Source organism: Tyto alba, unplaced genomic scaffold, assembly GCF_018691265.1.
Source record: "Tyto alba isolate M040663 unplaced genomic scaffold, T.alba_DEE_v4.0 Super-Scaffold_42, whole genome shotgun sequence".
Classification (NCBI taxonomy): Eukaryota; Metazoa; Chordata; class Aves; order Strigiformes; family Tytonidae; genus Tyto; species Tyto alba.
In genome coordinates this window covers 31,265,401-31,284,193 of record NW_024881318.1, presented here as the reverse complement: position 1 = coordinate 31,284,193, position 18,793 = coordinate 31,265,401, and the positions used below count along the sequence as shown (strand labels likewise).

At 40.6% G+C, this 18,793-nt stretch overlaps 1 protein-coding gene across 9 annotated transcripts in view; it reads left to right on the top strand.

The window, feature by feature from the left end:
- Positions 1-18,793, top strand: part of ARHGEF28 (Rho guanine nucleotide exchange factor 28) — a 134,257-nt gene that overhangs the window by 78,010 nt on the left and 37,454 nt on the right. For 7 of the 9 annotated variants that reach the window (XM_042804848.1, XM_042804846.1, XM_042804845.1 and 4 more), the window contains 17 exons: positions 438-582; positions 1,899-2,010; positions 4,294-4,374; positions 5,388-5,427; positions 5,979-6,102; positions 7,513-7,645; positions 8,001-8,056; positions 9,600-9,651; positions 10,231-10,378; positions 10,494-10,615; positions 11,487-11,627; positions 12,089-12,339; positions 13,256-13,378; positions 13,768-13,885; positions 14,765-15,019; positions 15,979-16,055; positions 18,328-18,506. In XM_042804848.1, the coding sequence (XP_042660782.1) occupies positions 438-582; positions 1,899-2,010; positions 4,294-4,374; positions 5,388-5,427; positions 5,979-6,102; positions 7,513-7,645; positions 8,001-8,056; positions 9,600-9,651; positions 10,231-10,378; positions 10,494-10,615; positions 11,487-11,627; positions 12,089-12,339; positions 13,256-13,378; positions 13,768-13,885; positions 14,765-15,019; positions 15,979-16,055; positions 18,328-18,506 (2,157 nt within the window). The remainder of the gene's footprint in view (positions 1-437; positions 583-1,898; positions 2,011-4,293; positions 4,375-5,387; positions 5,428-5,978; positions 6,103-7,512; positions 7,646-8,000; positions 8,057-9,599; positions 9,652-10,230; positions 10,379-10,493; positions 10,616-11,486; positions 11,628-12,088; positions 12,340-13,255; positions 13,379-13,767; positions 13,886-14,764; positions 15,020-15,978; positions 16,056-18,327; positions 18,507-18,793) is intronic. The other 2 variants (XM_042804847.1, XM_032986381.1) reach the window with 1 other exon arrangement.

Below are 18,793 nucleotides of genomic sequence, written 5' to 3'. Positions count from 1 at the left end.
AAGTACACACATGCACAAAATAATCATATACACCCACATATGTTAATACTGAAATCTGAGCTAGATCTCTCAGTTCTCCTTATCGTTTGTGTGAAGAGGTGGAACAAACATGTGTGGAACAAAACATCTCATTTTAAGGCCATGCTGAACATGGGCCTGAAAATCACTGGAGTCTGTGTGATCAGGGGCAATGCAGACGTCTGTGCTGCAGATCCACAAGGTTGGGTCAGACGAGTCCTGTACAGAGTGGCTGAGTACCTTGACCAGGTGACTGCAAATCTGAGAGGGGACTCAGAGTGTGACTGACCTGGCATAATCATGGTGGTTTGGGTTGTCGCTGATCAGAGTATACAGCAGTATCTTTGCTTGTTGCCTTAAGGTTGAGGTGGATTGTTACTAGTATTCGTGGGAATTAAAGATTTTGTTTTCTGCTTCAGTACAAGTCTCGATGACCTTGAAGTAGATGGCAGAAGTGGAGGTGTTTCAGACAGATCCCACATTCACTACCCTCCCCTCACCTCTTCAGAGGCCATGGCTTGTAGCAGAGATGGATTAGACTTATCTACCAGTCTGGAGCCCAAGGTATTTGATACTATCATGGTTTGCATTGTTTTCATTTTAAGTAAATCACTGAAAACATGTGAGAAACATCTGAATCTGAAAGGGAAAAATTGGTTCCCAGTTGGCAGTGCTAGTCCCTCTGGAGAGCAGCATGCACAAGGTCGTGGAGCTGGAGCTCCCCACCTGCATCTTGGCTCAGCAGCAGCCATGGGATGGAACCACCAGAGATTCTCTTCGGCTTTGAAAAAAGCATCATTTATCAGAAGTGTTTCAAAGGAAATATCTCAGGATCAGTGAATCAGCATTTTCTGACCAAAATATATTTAGTGAGGAAATGTTTAACCAGCTGTAATTATGTGAAAGGGTAACAGCTTTGTAAAGTATAAAACCAGCCTGCTGCCCGTTTTAAAACAATGGCTAGACTTGGAGAAATTCAGTTGGGTTTTGTGCATTGACCAGTGCAAATCTCTCCTCTTCACTAACAGTTTTCTAAAGTATCCTGGCTACATTCATTTTCATTAGACCATGGTGCAATTTCTGAAATCTTCAGACACATGCATAGAATTATTTTTTATTCAAAGGGATTCTTTATGTTTTTACACAGACTTGTCACTGTAGAGCTTTATCTGACACACAGCAAATGATTACATAAGGGAGAAAGAGTCCAGCACAAACACCAAACACTGAGTTCTGCTAGGACTACTTTTAAAAACAATAGAGTAAGCAGTTTAGGAGTAGGCTCTGTTGAAATGTAAATGATGTATCAAAAACCAGGGAGTTCCCTTTCAAGCTTAATCATTGACATATTTGAGGATCAGAAAAATCTTTTCTCGCACAACAAAAAAAAACCCACAGAGAAAAGAGAAAGGGGCTAACTCTTTTCTTTGGAAACTCTGACATAAATAATTACCAGGGCAGGGTGTTAGTCTTCTTGAAATGTCTTGGAGTATTAAAGTACTAAGATTAATGGCTCCCTTGGTAAAAGAAGATAGCTTGGTCATCAGATATAATGGCCAACAACACTGTTTGGATGGTGCTTGCCACCAAACTGGAGAAGAATGTAAGCTTTCACTTGGTTCAAGTTAGACCGAGACACTCAGAAACTATTTCCTGTAATATACAAAAATTTATCATGGTGGAAGTATGACAGACTTCCTAAGAATTCAAAGGAAGTTGTCAAAAATTGTACTTCGACTTAAAGCTTTAATGAAACCAAGAAAACGTGTATGTGTGGTCAGCTGTCTTTCCTTCTGAAATTCTGTCACTGATTTATTTTGTTTCTGTTGGTGATGCCTTTCAGAATGATGCAAATCTTAATTTGCTGCAATTTCTTGTAGGAACGCACGGTGTCTGGGGTTCGGTCACGCTCGTATTCCTACTCCTCACCCAAAGGTTTATTAGGAAGACCTTGCATTCCTCAGGACTTCACAGTTGGGGATTCACATGAAGGTCAGTGCTCTGGCTTTGCACCTGCACAGCCTCATCTCGTGCCTGCCTGCTTCACGCCCAGTGCTGACAGCTTTACTCAGGCCTGTTGTGTACACAGACCTTGTCGACACGGGTAAAAGCGGGGTTTGGTTGTCTTCAGGTACCCCTTCCATCGTCCCCTGTTCTTTTCCTATCTGCTGCCCTGTCATGCCATCCTCTGATACAACAGCTGATCTTCGGGAGGGCACACAAACTGGGAGAGCATTAGTCAGAAAAAGTAATGCAGGCAAAGGCAGTAATCTTCTTTCCAGAAGATCCGTACCCCCAGCCTCCTGCTGGGTACCCAGCAGAGACCACGAGGAAGCTCAGGATGACACAGGAGAGGTGTCAAAGAGCACTGATGGTCCCAGCTTCCCATAGATCCTGGGTACTCTCTGAAACATGGATGGGCTATTGTCACCTCCACAGGCTGGGGGCCAAAACCCACCCTCTCCATCAAGTGGAATCAGAGATGTCTCTGCAACAAGCTTGTAATTTTTTACAAATTGTTTCTAACATGCTTTATTTCTAGACACGGTTTCATATTTAGAAGACAACCCACACTTGCCATGGTGAGGAGGGTATGGCTTATATTTGAAAACCGTGCAAAGCACGAAATACATATACTGTGCTTTTCATGTAGATCACATCACTTAAAAAACACTTGCATTTCAAGAGAGTTGGCCTCTGTCCCTATAGCCCTGTCTGTTGCCATACTTCCAGCCTGTCTCTCCCTCCAGTATACCTTTAGCTTTCCACTAGCCTGAGCAAGAGGAAGGACATGTGAGTTACAGTGAACCAGATGGGATGAACACTCAGAAGTTGTGGATGCCCCATCCACAAGTGGATGTGTACAAGGTCAGATTGGAAGTGTTCAAGGCCAGGTTGGATGGGGCTTTGAGCAACCTGATCTAGTGGAAGGTGTCCCTGCCTGTTGCAAGGGGGGTTTGGACTAGGTGACCTTTGAAGGTCCCTTCCAACCCAAACCATTTTGTGATTGTGTGACACTGAATGTGGAAGCATACAAAAGTTGTAGAAATGTTATCGTTAACTTTGAAACCAGTTAACAAATTTGAAAGCTGTTGGGAAGGTGAGATGGGGAAAGCTGATGGGCAGATATACAGTGACTGCAGACATCTTTTTTTCCTTAAGAAACTATGTTAAGCAGTGCAGCAAATAACTTGCTTGTGGTTGCTCAAATTGACTGTAAGATTTCATGTTCCCTTGTAAGGAGGAGTATGTACTGCAGCCTGCAGCATGCAGCTGTGTTGTATTTTTCCACATCACTTAATGTATTTGTAACCATTTGTATCCAACAGATTAGGTGAGAAGTCTTTGGCAAAACAAGGCAGAAGAAAAAGAGGGAGGTATGTTACAGAAGTAGAGGATGGCAGATCAGCAAAGCCCTGTGGCGTGCGCTTGAAGTTAAAACAGAATTCCTTTGACCTCACAGCTAAGGGGCTGTTGGTGTTGCAGCCTGTTAAGCTTCATCCAGATGCCATTACCTGCTCTGACCTGAACTGGGCTCATGCCCATGTCCTGTTCGTTCTTTCTCCCCTTCCTCCTGGGTGCTGGACCTTTACCTGCCTTGTGGAAAAGGTGGAAACCATTTCCTGTCCACACTTTGGAAGCAGGCTGTTCTGCAGCCCACACCACAGATGCGGTGTGCTGCTGGGAGGGAGGGTGGTGGTCTGCTGAGGTTCCTACTGGCGCTTCCCTGCCACCAGCACCTCCTGCCTCGTCCCTTCCTTGCCAGCATTCAGCAAGGTTGGGAGCGTTGAACTGAGTGTTTGGCAGCTGGCAGTGTGAGGTAGGCACAGCTGCGCTTGCTTTGAGCAGTTGCAGCTGGGTATGGGACTAGCCCAAGATCTTGGTCCAAGAAGCTAGGTCAGATAGTTCATCTTGGTCTCTGTGGGCTGTGGTGGGATTGTGTCTGGGTCTGTGCAGGTGTCTGTGCACTGAAAACCTGACCCTTCCCCTCTGCCCAGCTGCCAGCTCTTTGGACATCTCTCTCAGGGCTTAGCTATGCAGGAGGGAGGTGCAGCTGACCTTGTACATTTGCAGTGAAACATAAGACAAAGCAGATGAATGCAAGATGGCAACAGGATGGTCTTTCTCCCACAAAGTATGAGAAAAAAGTGGGAAATTGCCATCCATTTCTGGTAGAAGCTCTTCAGTGTGCTCAGGTTTAAAAAAAACTACCTGCTTTTATTCAAGAAGGTATTACCAGGCTGTAACAGTAAAGGATTTGTCCCTGCTCTGTAGATGGTGTGCTCATGAACAGTGGTCGATCCCTCCTTCAGGCTCTTTCACTCTCTAAGTCAGTGTCTCTGCTCCACCCTTGTAGTAAGTACCTCAATGCCAACCCCATGGCACTGTTTTGCATGAGGCTGTCTTCATCTACCATGGGTACATGGCCTTAATTTCTTCCAAAAGCATCCTGTGGCACAGGTTGTGCCTGGCAACTAACTGAAATGCCCTTTTAGTCTCTCTGCTTCTTTGGTAAATATTCTAGCTCTCACTAACCTGAAGCCTCTGTTTGTCTGAAGACACGCTGATTCAGCAAAGTGTGTTTAAATTTGTATCTAACTTTAAAGAAGGCACAGTCTGATGCTTTGACTTAGACCAGTATCTTTCTGAACCATACCTGTGGTAGCCTTGCAAAAAATGTCTGCAAAATGGAATAGCTTCTAATTTGGGAATGGCAGAGTGGTCTGTATCTTTTTTTTTTTTTCCCTTTTTTTTCTTTTTCTTTCTTCCCAGACAACCCAACTGAATTATTTATCTTTTATTTTGATTTTTAGACAGTTTGTTGAAAAGTATCTCATCGAGTCCTCTTTACTGTTTCTAGGATGTAAATTTGCAAGACATTACATGTCCTGTGCAGTACATAGACTAGTAATATTCCTCTTTATGTAGAGGTATTTAAGATTTTTTTAATACTACAGATAAAGCTGCATAAGGCAGGTAATTGCAAATGTTAGAAGAATATCATTAAGATATTTTACAACAAATTATGTAAAAAGCAAAATGAAGTGTGAATTATTCAAGTCTGGGTTGTTAAGAAAACCAGAAGAAATATTTTTTGTTACTTTTAAAAATGAACCGTTTGTAGAGACTGACATTCACTGATACCCATCCCAGTTCTGGCAGATTCTGTCAACTAAACAAAGCTTAATAGACAGTGGTCTTACCCTAGGAAAAGCTGCTTCTAATGTTTATACGTTTTTGCTTTCCTAATTTTCAAATGACATTGCAAGCCCTTAATGACAGTCTTTTAGCCTGGTGGAGGCCATGTGTTTCAAATAAACCTGACGACCTTTCAATCTGAGTTCCCGGTAACCGTTTATGTCTTGCAGAGCGAGCATACAGTCTGCCTGAGCAGTCCCAAGAGAAAAGGTATGGGTACTTGTCGCAGCCGGGAGCAGGTCTGGGCAAGAATGCCATCTAGGGAGCAGAGCAGGGAAGAGGCCTTGGCCCCCCTCGCACCAGGGTTTTTAGCACCAAGTTAGGGGAGCACTCCCTGCCCAGGGGATCTGTAAGCCCACGCTTAAACCCTGTGCTGAGCTCAGCCTGGTGCTCTCTCTGCTGTCCTCGCCACGCACGTCCTGCAGCAGGAATTTGCTGTGCACCACTGCAAGATTTGTGTGCGGTAGGGATATGCTGCTGTCCGCCGTAGGAAAAACAGCGTAATAAAAGCAAGGAGGCTTTTAATACCAACCGTGACCTAGGCAGGCTTGTAAGACACTGCACATTCAGAGCACTCCATGGGCTAGTGTTATTCCTTTTTATAAAGAGGTATTGCAGTCATTTTAATAATGTCCGCTAAACCCACAGTAAAACATGTAATTTTAAATATTAGGTGAAACAAGCACCATCCAGATTCTGTTCTCTTTTAAGGGGCTGTTCCCACTGGAATGAGGTTTTTTTTCCACTGGTCTCTGTTTTAGGATTCAGAAGGAGGAATGGTATAAATATACTGCACCCTCAAAAAATGAATCTGAAAAATGTAAAGTGAGTCGGACTTTCAGCTTTCTGATGAACAGAATGACCAGCACACGGAATAAGTACAAGGTAATTTAGGATTTATGTCTATATTATTATGTATAATTATATCACTGTAATGAAATTAATTATATATGAGAATATAATTTTTATGTAACATTAAGTTGTTTTTTATTACAAAACCACATAAATACTAGCAAGAAACTTTTGTCTTTATTTTTTAATTTTAAAACCTATGCAGGATACCCTGAAATGGCCTTCATATTAAAAACCAGCTTTCCTGTTAAACAGTAGACTTAGCTGCACAACGTCAAGTATTTCCCTTACCATTTTTTTTGTTATTAATAATCTCATTTGTTATTAATAATCTCATTTGATGGTTTAACCAAAGTCTAAATTGCCTCTACAAAATAATTTTCTTTGTTAAATAAAATGGAGATATGCGCCTGTTCTTGCAGTTATTCTCAATAAGTAATTGAGTCCGTAACTTCTACTATTGGCACATAATCAGTTGAATTTGCCTTATTTGAAGTTAGTGAGAGTTCTTGCATAAGTAAGCAGTGCTTTGTGTTGAAGAGTTGCAGATTTGTGGCCTGCATAGTCAAAAATACAAATGATGGAAGGTAGATTAGAACATTTGTGGCTTAATTTTGAGACATATGAAATTTAGATTAATGTCGTCAATTAGCAGTTTGAGAGATGGATTTGGCCTACAGGATCTTTCCAGCAGGCCTTCCAGCAATTTTGCAGGCTTTCTAGTGCACCCTCCTATGCCCCAGGATATCCTAATGTGCATGGATGGGAAGATGGTTGGGTGAGGTGGTATCTTCAAGAGCAGCAGAACTGGATGCGAACATGTACGTCAGGTCCAGCAGTCATGTATTAGCTCGTGTCTGTGTGGTCTCCTGAAGAATAACCACCGGGGCTGCTTGGAGAAGTGTATACTATTACCAACAGGAGTACTGTAAAAATAGGCAGAATTTATTCAATTCATTAACACTCATTAAAAATTGGTTATTTCTAATGTCTTCTAAGATCTAAAGACAAGTTGTGTGAATTTACATAACTGCAGCTTTAAATGCAGAGGCACAGGTTTGCATGTACGCCTTAGAAAGATGTAGGCATTGATATTGGTGTGTGCAGCAAGTCAGTAACACTTCTTAAATTTTATTTTCAGGCGCTTCCTTTTTTTCAGCTTTACAAATGTATTTCTGCCAGTTTTCCCTGATAATGTGTGCTGGCTTAGCTGCCAGTAAAAGCAATGCTTTCATTTTAGGACTTCAACTGTGTTGGATGTAATAATATAGTATACTGTTACAAGCCTTCCAGGACAGCGAATAAATGTTTTAGAATAATTTGCTCTTAAAAGGGAGTGTTTTAGTGCTTTTAAGATTGAATTGCTTTATCTTATTTTCTAATGTCCCCCCCTTTTTTTTTTTTTTTTTTTTTTCTCCCCTGCCTCTGCTGTTGGGGATGAAGACAAAAAATAAAGATACCAAAGACAAAGAGAAATTGAACAGACACAATTTTACAAATGGGACCTTCTCAGGAGTTATCCCATGTATGGCCTGTGAAAAGGCCCTCCTAGGAAAGGAGTCACTGCAGTGCTCTTGTAAGTAGTTGCTGGCTTTGACGTGTGAAGTTACAGTGCTCCAAAACCTGCTTTGAGTTCCTGGTTCAGTCTTTTATTTCCAAAAGGAACCTTTATATAATGAGCTGAGGTTGGCAAGGGAGAGGGAGGAAGTATGGCAGGTGACAGCTTCAGAAGGGACAGTGGCCATCTCCCAGCCCCAGCACATTAGGCAAAATCTTCCTCACAGCCAGAGGCTTGTAACGTCAAAGCATACTCATGGCTACTTTAGTAAGTGGACCTGGAGGAGGGAAAAAGGTGAAGCCTTAGAGTAACATTTTCTGCAGTCTAGGGACTGTGTTCGGTGCCAGGCTTTGAAATGTGCCCTCTCTTTCAGATTGCAATGTGATTGTGCATAAGAGCTGCAAGGAGTGTGCTCCTGTATGTACCAAGGTAACCTCCTATACCACACCATTCTTACTATCTGCTTTCCAAGGGGTCTAGAAACATCATGAAGGAAAAAAGAAAGTACACACAGCCTGCCCAGACCCAGTGTCTCTATGTGAAGGTCTGCAAAGGTGTCAAAATGTCTAACATGAGCAACAGAGCAAGCACTGTGCTTGAACAACAATTTTTAGAAGAGGGTCAGAAATGAGTGGAAAGAGATTTCTATTTTTGAAGAGCTGCATGCTCAAATAGTGAAATTGTATGTCTGGAGGGATGCAAAAGGGATTAGTAAGAAAGGCTTCTCAAAACCACAGATAGAATTTTTGTGTAGAAGGGGGGGATCCTGTATGTCTGGAATGATGGAAAGCAGAGAAGGAAATGACTTCAGGAGGTGACCTAGTCCATCTCCTCACCCTCAGCCGGGCTCATTTCTAGGTAACAAGTTAGGCAGATACTTCTCTGACCTGTTCTGGAAAAATCTCTGGAGGGGGAGACACCGCTGCCTAGGCAGTCTCTTCCAGTGTTCAGCTGCCACTACAGACAGGGCAAAATCAGTGCTAGAGCTGATGGATACAGCCTTCTTTTAAGTAGGAATACGTGCATGGTGAGGTTATCATGACAAAGACATAATTTTCAAAAGCAGATGTGTAAGGCTTCTGCCCTCATGCAATAAAGTGGGACATGCAAAGGAATGTGCCACAGTGATAGCCTTTTTTTTTTTTTTTTTTTTTCAAATTAGTGGAGTGTGTCTTTCTGGTACAGCTGGGGTTTGCGTCATGGTGATTTGCAGGGATAACGTTTCTATATGGACTGTTCTGTGTAAACAAGCCTTAAAATGGACATAAATCAGGTGTTTCTATTTATTTTGGTTATAGCTGTCACATCATAACCTTGCACAAATTTCTGGGCAACTTTAGGGCATTAGAACAGCTGGACTGCCAGTTTTAATTACTGGGACTGGTGGGTTATTTGTCAAGAGGAGACAAGAACCCCGACCACCCCCTATTCATCTCAACAAGAATGAGGTGCAGAAAATGTTCACTGACCCACCTCGAGTGAAATACATGCCTAAGCACAATAGATTTTTGCTACGGGTTTTGCAGAAATCTGTTTTGGAAGGGGGATCAATTTTTCCTCTGATAGCCAGGCTTCCTCAGGTAGCGCCCTGGGAGCACTATGTTTTGAGCATAAATACTTTGAGCTTATTTGAATATAAAGCCCTCAATGTGATCTCCTTTTCTTGCAGCCTTCACATGCAATATTCATATAGAGAAAGTTGAATGCTGTAACTCAGTGGCTCTGTTTAGAATAAACAGATTCAGTTTTGTATTGAAGAACAAATAATATAATTCTACTTCGAATATTGTTATCTACCAATATCTAATAATCTTGGATTTATTAGTTATTGGTAGAAATCAGGACCATAATTTAGGACAACTTTCTTGAAGACCTTTTGTGTGATAATATATGGAAGTGAGATACTGACTTGACTATTCAGTGTGTTATCAGCTGCCATTTTGTTGCAATTTCATAAAATTCTTTTTTTCAGAAATCTCAGGAGAGGTACCATAATAAAAACAAACCCCCAGCTGGCGTAACAAGTAAGTTAGGAAGTATAAACCTAGCACTTCTAAGTTAAGCTTTGATTAAAAATCACGGGACTGACAACACAAACTTTCCTGCATCATTTGTGTGTTTCTATTTTTCATTTCAGTATCTGTAAGAAAGGGTATGTGTCTCTAATACAAGTAGGATTTTTTTAAGAAATTACTGTTGAATTATCTCATCTTCTACTGAATTGAGTGGGAGTTTTATTATGTATTGTTTTCAGTGAGAATGAAAATCAAAAGTAGTCAGTTCTGTCTTGCTTCTGAGTGTCTCATTTACCGTGTGCACAAATATTCGGGTCTCCTGTGTTCAGGTTGCAGTGTTAGAGCATGTATGATTTGAGGTTGTTTTCTTCTCAATAACATCCATGCTGGAGCTATTCCACTTTGCCTATGGGCTTATCTTTATGTTGCATGGGAGAACATCACAGTCTTGTACCATGGTAAGCAGACACTTTTGATACCCAGTATGGGACAATGCGATCACCAGATATGCTGAAAAATGCTGAGTGTACTGTTGATGACATACACTACATTGTTTGTCAAAATACTGTGTTGTGCTTTGCCTCACAGATTCCCTACCTGGAAACATTTCACAGACGATGCTCTTGCCAGTGCATCCTTCCTCCTCTGTACCTATTGGACTGTCTGCTGGAAGGAGGGAAGCCTTGCAACAATCCCACTTCTTGTCCAAAAGTGTCCCCAGTGCCAGTTTTGAAAGGTAGAGGGAAGCTGCTGGGGGACTATGCTAAACACATCATTCAGCATTTCTAGGAAAATTGAAACCATTAAATAAATATGGGGTTTTTGGTTTTGTTTGTTTTTTACTGCTGTAGAAGATCTATGCCATTTTCTGACCAAGGCTCTGAGACTAGCAGCTGGAGGTCCAAGTCACGGTCTGAAGAAATGTTGCAAGCATTAGGTACCTTTCCTTCAGTGGATCCTTTTATGGTGGAAGGTAAGAAGTATTGCACAGATGCTGCATTTTATAACCTGTACTGAAAAGTAAAAAATAGAAAAACTTCGTTGATACAGGAACTGTTTAAAACAGGAGCACCTATTTTTGATAATTACAATTGTGTCTCTCATTAAAATGATACAGACACATTAGTCTTAAAATACAACTTTCCCTTTCTTCTTTGTAACTAACTCTTCAGTAACTTTCAGAATATTTTTGTGCAGTGCTACCATTTTAAAATAACAAGGATAAATGTTTGTCATCCTTGTAGAGCCAGAACAGCAATATACTTTTCTTTTACACTCATCTAATCATCTCCATGGACAGCGTGCACTGCAAAATATAAACCTACATCATTTGTATTTCCTCAGTAGCCCCAAAGTCTTACCTCTCACTAGTGAACTGCCCTCCTAAAATGACTACATATCCTTGCGAAGTGAATAGAAGTAGGCTTCTTCTGTAGCTAGGTGTGAGGCTGAATTTCAAAGCTAAAGGGCATTCACTCACAAAGGATGGTGCAGATAACTCTCACTGGACATCTAATTTTGAAAATGTTGGATTTTATTTTTAAATTTTAAAAAGTTTCTTCAAGAGGGGAAGTATAAAAAGGATTTAACCTGAGGAAAGAAGGGTGTTTTTTTTTTTTTATTCTCCTTCCCTGCTGTCACTATGCATTTCAACACTTTGGTAATGATATTGACATCTGGTAAGTTTTCATGTTGTAAAGCCACTGCCAATGATTACAGAATTCTTGTCTAAAATTCATCCCTGTGATGTGTTCCCCTTACTGTATGAACAGATCTGCATGTGCAAAGGGACTTCCCTTACTGTTCGTATGTCTTGCGTTAATGAGGTATATGTTTTGTCATAGGTGATGTGTATTTGTCTCAGTGGACTGATCTCCGTACAGATGTACAAGAGTTTGGGGCGGAGTCCTGGAGTCATCTTGTGGATCCAGTGTTCTGTAGCAAGCAAGAAAAGGATGTCATCAAGAGGCAGGATGTAATTTTTGGTCAGTATTTCAAACCTTTCTATAGGCTTAAAAACAATTTGGTGTAGAAAATAGAGAGGGAACCTACACATTTTATGTCCAGAAGAATGAATGCTTCAACTCATAATAATAACAATGCTCAAAGAACATTTTTGTCACAAATTAAATGTGTGCTGGAGCTAAGGAAATGGAAAGTAGTGACTAACAGAGACATGTCTGTCCTTTTCGCAGAACGGTTGAGGTTGAAACCAATCCCCAGCTCAAGCAGTTGCAACCCCAGCTTGTTCAGTGGGGTACAGTTGAGAGAACTGTAGCAGAGCCAGATAGATTATGTCAGTAGGAAGACTTAATTTTATTAGGTTTGAGGCTCACACAGAAAAAATCATTATTACTGTATATTTGAATGTTGCTAAAGTGTATCTTAGAAGGTATGCAGATGTTCAGGTGATTACTATACTATGTTGTTTTCTTTTATACTGCAGAGCTGATGCGAACAGAAGTGCATCACATCCATACCCTGTTCATTATGTCTGAAATATTCAGGAAAGGGATGAAGGAGGAACTGCAGCTGGACCACAGCACAGTGGACAGAATATTCCCCTGCTTAGATGAGCTGCTGGAGATGCACAGACAATTCTTCAGCAGAATGAAGGAGAGACGGCAGGAATCATGTGAGGCAGGGAGTGAACGTAATTTTGTCATCAGCAGAATTGGAGACATCCTTGTACAGCAGGTAGAGGCATCAACTGTGTTAATCCTTTAGGTACTCAAGGTTCCCAAATGAAACAATTTATTGCCTTTAAAACTTCTGTGGTCAAGAAGAGGGCTATGGTTGCCTCATAAAATTCAGAGACTGTCCCCTCCAGATTATTTCAGGGTGAAATAACAAAGAGAGAAAATCATTACTGACAGGTAACTGTGATGAATTTGGGATGAACTTCTACCTATGTGGTAGGAGTGATGAGGAAAGTGATGAACTTGGTCTGGTTCACAGTAGAAGGCTGCTGCTGTCATGTCATGGACTGCAAAAAATGGAAGCAATGGATTCACTTTTTTAACAGCTGAGCAGAAGTGTAAAGAATTGACTGAAGATGGAATAGAAAATGCCCATTTGTTTCTTGTAGTGGTCTGGCATGGTGCATCTTGAGTCGCTTTTCCCTAGAGAAGGGAGTGGTCGCAGTGTGTTTATGGTGGCCATAGAAGAGCAAACTAAATGCTTTCTGGTCACACTTCAGTTCCTTGCAAACAGGAGAATGTGGCTTTATACCTTCAGTCCACTGTAATAAAGAAGCTGAACTAGTCTAGAATCCTGTCTAGAAGTGAAGTGAAAATCAGACAAAGGGAAATAAGCCTCAAAAGGACTGTGTTTGCAAAGAGATGAAGAAAATACTGTTATAATAATTGTTCTAGCAGTTATTGGCAAGACTGTAGCGGATGTTTCCTGTGCTCTCTCCAGTCTATGTTCCTCTTCTTGCTCCTAAAAACAGCTAGACCATTTTCATTCTATAGTGACAGGCCCTGGTAGTGAAATTTAGAGAACCTGAGAAACAAATAGCATAGAAGTTCCATATCTGTACAAAATACATTAAAGGTATGCACTTTCATTTTAGGTGCAATATTGAGCAAAATTAACTTATTAGTTTCTTCAGTTTTCAGAGAAAAATGCAACTAAAATGAAGAAAATATATGGAGAGTTTTGCAGCCATCAAAAAGAAGCTGTTAATCTGTTCAAAGAGTTGCAACAAAACAAGAAGTTCCAGAATTTTATTAAAGTAAGTTTATGTGGAAATTGATCACAGTTGACAATATACTTATGAAAAAGATAGAGCTTTTACTTAGAGTTAGGATTGAAATTATATTCAGTAACTCACTTTTAATAGCTAATAATAACAGCAAAGTTTTTTCGTCCTCAACCAGTGAGCTGATAAATTACATTTTTCTTTCAAATTTTAGAAAGTTTTGGCATCCAGTGTGTATTACACACATGTTCCTGTTATAGTACACCTCATCTCTCAGGGCAGCAACTGTTCCTTAGGGATGGTTCAGATAACCCAGCATTTTGTTTTAGCTTATTCTAATGCATTTAGATCATATTTCTTATTAGTTAATTGGTGGTTTAATATGTATTTACTACTTAAGGTATATATTTGTATCTGTGCAGCTGAGAAATAGTAGCCTATTGGCACGACGCCGAGGAGTCCCTGAATGCATTTTGCTAGTTACCCAGAGAATCACCAAATACCCTGTTCTGCTTGAAAGGATATTGCAGTACTCAAAAGGTGAATAAAAGCTAAAGTGTTGCTTCATGTCTGGAATCCTAGCACATTTCTAATGTAAGGAATATGCACTGCTATAATATAACAAAATGTGAAATTCACTGCTCTGTGGAAGACCAGGGAAACGTAAATATCTACCATTCAGGCAAATGTCACCTAAGCGGGGTTTCTGGTGTATATAGTCTTTGTCAAGCCTGGGCTGTGCAGATTTCCAGTATTGCAGCTGAGTAAGCTGTAGAAGTCCAGAAAAGCATACCTGTTTTAGTAAGAGATCTTGACTACAGCATGTGAACTAATTCAGGCATGCATCTACACCTTCTTTGAAATTAATTCTGGTAAAATCTCTTGTAAGTAGGGATAGACAAACATTTTGCAAATTACTGTCCAGTTTTTCAAAGAAAGCTTGAAAGACTTCTAGAATTTCGTAGAGCATTTAGAAATAATAATTATTTACAGATATTGCCTCCCCAAATGGGAAATAAATGAGTGTTGTAGAAAGTTGCATATCCAAATGCAAATCCTTTGTGCTTGCAATCCTGCTTCAAGGGGGCTTTTTACTTAGCTGGAACAGTAATATACTATATGATTTACTTAGCCAGTAAAATTTTTTAAATGCTTACAGCTCATAAATATGTCAAAAACTATTCAACGAGTTGTTTTGACTAATGAATAAATCTGCAGTACGTGCCATCTTTTAACAGGCAAGTCAAACAAAGGTAGATGCCTTTAATATTTCCAGTGAATTGATTACCATGTTCAACTTAAAGTGATATATTTATTAATTTAAGCTTTGAATCATGTTGCTTATTTCCAGAAAGTAAGGAATGATATCTTCTCTTTAATATGCTGTCTACAATCATGTTTATTTTTTGTTTCATACAGAAGGAACAGAAGAACATAAAGACCTATGCAAAGCTCTTTGCCTTATTAAGGACATGATTGCAGCAGTAGATTTGCAAGTGAATGAGTATGAGAAAAAGCAAAAGCTGTTGGAAATTCTCAGCAGAACTGAAAACAAAACATATACAAAGCTGAAAAATGGCCATGTTTTTAGGAAGCAAGACTTGATGAATGACGAGAGGATACTTCTTCATGAAGGTTTAGTGTACTGGAAGACAGCAACTGGTCGTTTCAAAGGTATTGCATCCGAGCAGTAAAGCCCTTTTAATGCTTTCATTGCAAATAACATATAAAGATTGTTGGGTTTAAGAATGAAAATACTTTTATTATGCTGTATTGCAAACACCAGTTTCCGAGGTAATGGTATTGAGAATATGCCACTAATTGCTAGAAGGGTAGTTCCAGAAGCTGCCATGATTTGTGGGTAATCCACTATATATCTGGATAAGAAGACAGGTTCACATACAAAGCCATCAGCTGCATTATTTCGTCCAGTCCCCTCCTTTTAGTTCATTGGTTTGCTGTTTCACACCACAACATAGAGTCCTGATGTGTACGTTTATATTGTTCACAGTACTAACAATTGAAAATAATTCATGAAAAATCATGTGCTGTTTTTCAGTGATACTGGAACACTTGCATTAGAAAAGAAAATCTGAAGCCACATTTGTCAGAAGCCTGATTTTTACACGAAAGCCCAGAATTTGATTTTTAGTGTTAAATGCATGTAGGGGTTGGGTTTTTTGGAGCTTACAAATATTTGCTGTACGACTTTATGAAGCTATCTGATCATTGTTATTGCAGAAATATTTTTACGAGTGTAATGCTGTGCTGTGAGTATGTTATAGCATAGGCAAAACAAAATACATGTGGGATAGTCTTTGCCAGGTTGCCAGTGAGTGGCCTGAGGAAGGTGTACTGACATTGGAGTGATGAGTTCTTCTTTCCCTGGGCCAGTGCTTCATGAGGGTTGATACCCAAATGTGTGGTCCTTCCTGGGAGAAACAAAGTGATGATGTGCAGTTGCTTTATGCAGACCATAGGCTAATCCAGATACTTCCCGATTAGTTTACTGTAGCATTCTGTGGAATATTTATTGATCAGGGCTTCTCTGTTTTTGAAGATAAAAGAGGACGTTAACTATAATTGTAATAACATTAATTAAAACCCCGTTATTTTCCTTTTCTCATTTTAAGATACCTTAGCTCTGCTTCTAACTGATGTACTACTGTTCTTACAAGAAAAAGATCAAAAATACATCTTTGCAGCTGTTGTAAGTATATTATCAGATGTTTGAATATGCACATTGCTCTTTTATTTGTATATTTCTTGAAAATTAGGTCCTTTTCTAGATTATTCCCATGTCATTTTTTTTTCCCTAAAATCTTGGTAGTGTATTCAGAACAGTAATATGCCAGTATATGGAAAATTAAGTTTATTTTCAAAATTAAATCATTTTTTTTTTAGGAAGAAGGATGAAAATAACAGAATGATATGTTTAAAGTCGTGCCTCATCTGATTATGAAGGCAGGAAATAGAGCAGGCTCTTCCAATTATCTAAAATAAATTTTAACTTCCGGTTCTGTAAAGCAAAACAGAAGAATAATTTTAACTGCAAATGTAGTAGTAAACACACATAAAATGTATGAAAGGTCATGGAGAGAAGTTCCCAAACTATATAAATAGAAACATTATATGAATACTGTACCTCTGTATCACTGAGCCTCTGGGATTTTTTTTTTAGCACATACCCAGTGCTTTACTTGTTCATAAATCATAAGTTTGGGTTGGAAGGGACCTTAAAGATCACCTAGTTCCAAACCCCTGCCAAGGGCAGGGACACCTGCCACTACACCAGGTTGCTCAAAGCCCCGTCCAACCTGGCCTTGAACCCTTCCAGGGAGGGGGCAGCCACAGCTACTCTGGGCAACCTGTTCCACTGCCTCACCACCCGCACAGGGAAGAATTTCTTCTTTATCTCTATTCTAAATCTACTCTTTTCCAGTTTAAAACCATTACCCTTCATCCTATCGTACACTCCTTGAGAAAGAGTCCCTCCTCATCTTTCCTGTGAACCCCTTCAAAGTACTGGAAGGCTGCTATAAGGTCTCCCCAGAGCCTTCTCTTCTCCAGGCTGAACAACCCCAACTCTCAGCCTGTCCTCATAAGGGAGGTGCTACATCCCCCTGATGATCTTCACAGCCCTCCTGTGGACCTGCTTGAGCAGGTCCATGTCCTTCTTAATTTGAGGGCCCCAGAGCTGGACAGAGCACTCCAGGTTGGGGTTTCATGAGAGTGGAGTAGAGGCGTAGAATCCCCTCCCTTGACCTTCTGGCCACACTTCGCTTGATGTAGCTGTTTTGCCAATTGTCGGGGTTAACACAAAGGACACAGACACCAAGCTAAAGAAATAGGCTTATTTTACTTTAGTAGAAATAGAAATTTTATTATAGTAGAAATAGCAGAAAGAATAAGCAAGGTAATGCACCTAGACATTACTATTTAAAGCTAGCTATAGTGATTAAGAAAGATACATCACCAATTGCCCTCATACTTTACCATCATCCAGACCCGTGCATCAGCTGGGGAGCCCCGTCACAGCGAAGGGTCGGAGAGCCTTTCCCGGCAATTGGGAAGTCCTACGCAGTGCGTCCACTCGTAGGTGAGGTCTCCGTCTTTGCTGTGAGAGGGTCCAGCTTTTATACAGTTTAACAAACAAGTCTAAACAAAATGCACAGGAGATATCTGGTAGATTGATATGCCTCACTCAGGCATGTCCAGATCTGGCCAGGATCCGGGCATGTCTGAGGAGTTTCTGTTTTTCTTTACATTTGGGATTTATAGTTACTTCCTATTGTTTACTTATAGTTCCCAAGGATTGTTCCCAGGGTTACATTTTCATGCTGATAAGATACTGGTTGCTTCAGTCTGCTGATAAGATGCTGATTGCTGGTCGGGGAATTCACTCAGAAGTCAACTTTGGTTTGAGGCCTATTGTTTGGGCCCCTTTTTGTTTCAGTAGCCCAGGACACGATTGGTTTTCTGGGCTGCAAGTGCACATTGCTGACTCACAGTCAGTTTTTCATCCACTAATACCCCCATGTCCATCTCCACAGGGCTGTTCTCAATCCACTTATTGCCAGCCTGTGTTTGTGCTTGGAATTTCCCTGACTGACCCATGTGCATGACCTTGCACTTGGCCTTATTAAACTTCATGAGGTTCACCCTGTCCCACCTTATAAGCCTGTCCAGGTCCCTCTGGTTGTCATCCCTTCCCTCCAGTGTGTCGAGCACACCACACAGCTTGGTGTCATCGACAAACTTGCTGAGGCTGCACCCAATCCTATAACATATTTATAAAAACAGCTTAAAAAATATGTCTGAATACTCAAAACTTGCAGTCTCTTACACCTGGTGAGAACACAATGTGACAATACCAGGACTACAGTTAGTCCAATTAATTGAAAAATTATGCTTTTCTAAAAGTGTGATGTTTTATAAGAGAGTTATTTATTATTTGCATGTGCTGTGACTGTTTCCCTCAGGACCAGAAGCCTTCTGTTATCTCCCTTCAGAGGCTCATAGTAAGAGAAGTAGCTAATGAAGAGAGGGGGATGTTTCTGATTAGCACTTCATCTGCAGGACCTGAGATGTATGAGATTCATACCAACTCCAAAGAGGAACGTAACAACTGGATGAGACATATTCAAGATGCAGTGGAAAGGTAGAGGAGAAGGCCTCTGTTTTTCATCCAGGCAGCCCAAAGTGAATGGGAAGTTGGTTGGATATTTGTGGCAGCATGATCTCTGCTCTGCATTGCACTGGATCCATCCTGTGAGGCTGAGTTTTCCTCTGGGCTCAGGATTCACAGACCCCAAAATCTCACTATCACTTCTGCCAAACTTCCCATGTTACTTCTGGTTTCCCACTGAATCAAAAGACCCTCCCCCTCACCATTAGATGTCCTTACCAGCCATTGTAACCTTCCCTTTTCATTTGCTTTTGGCACTG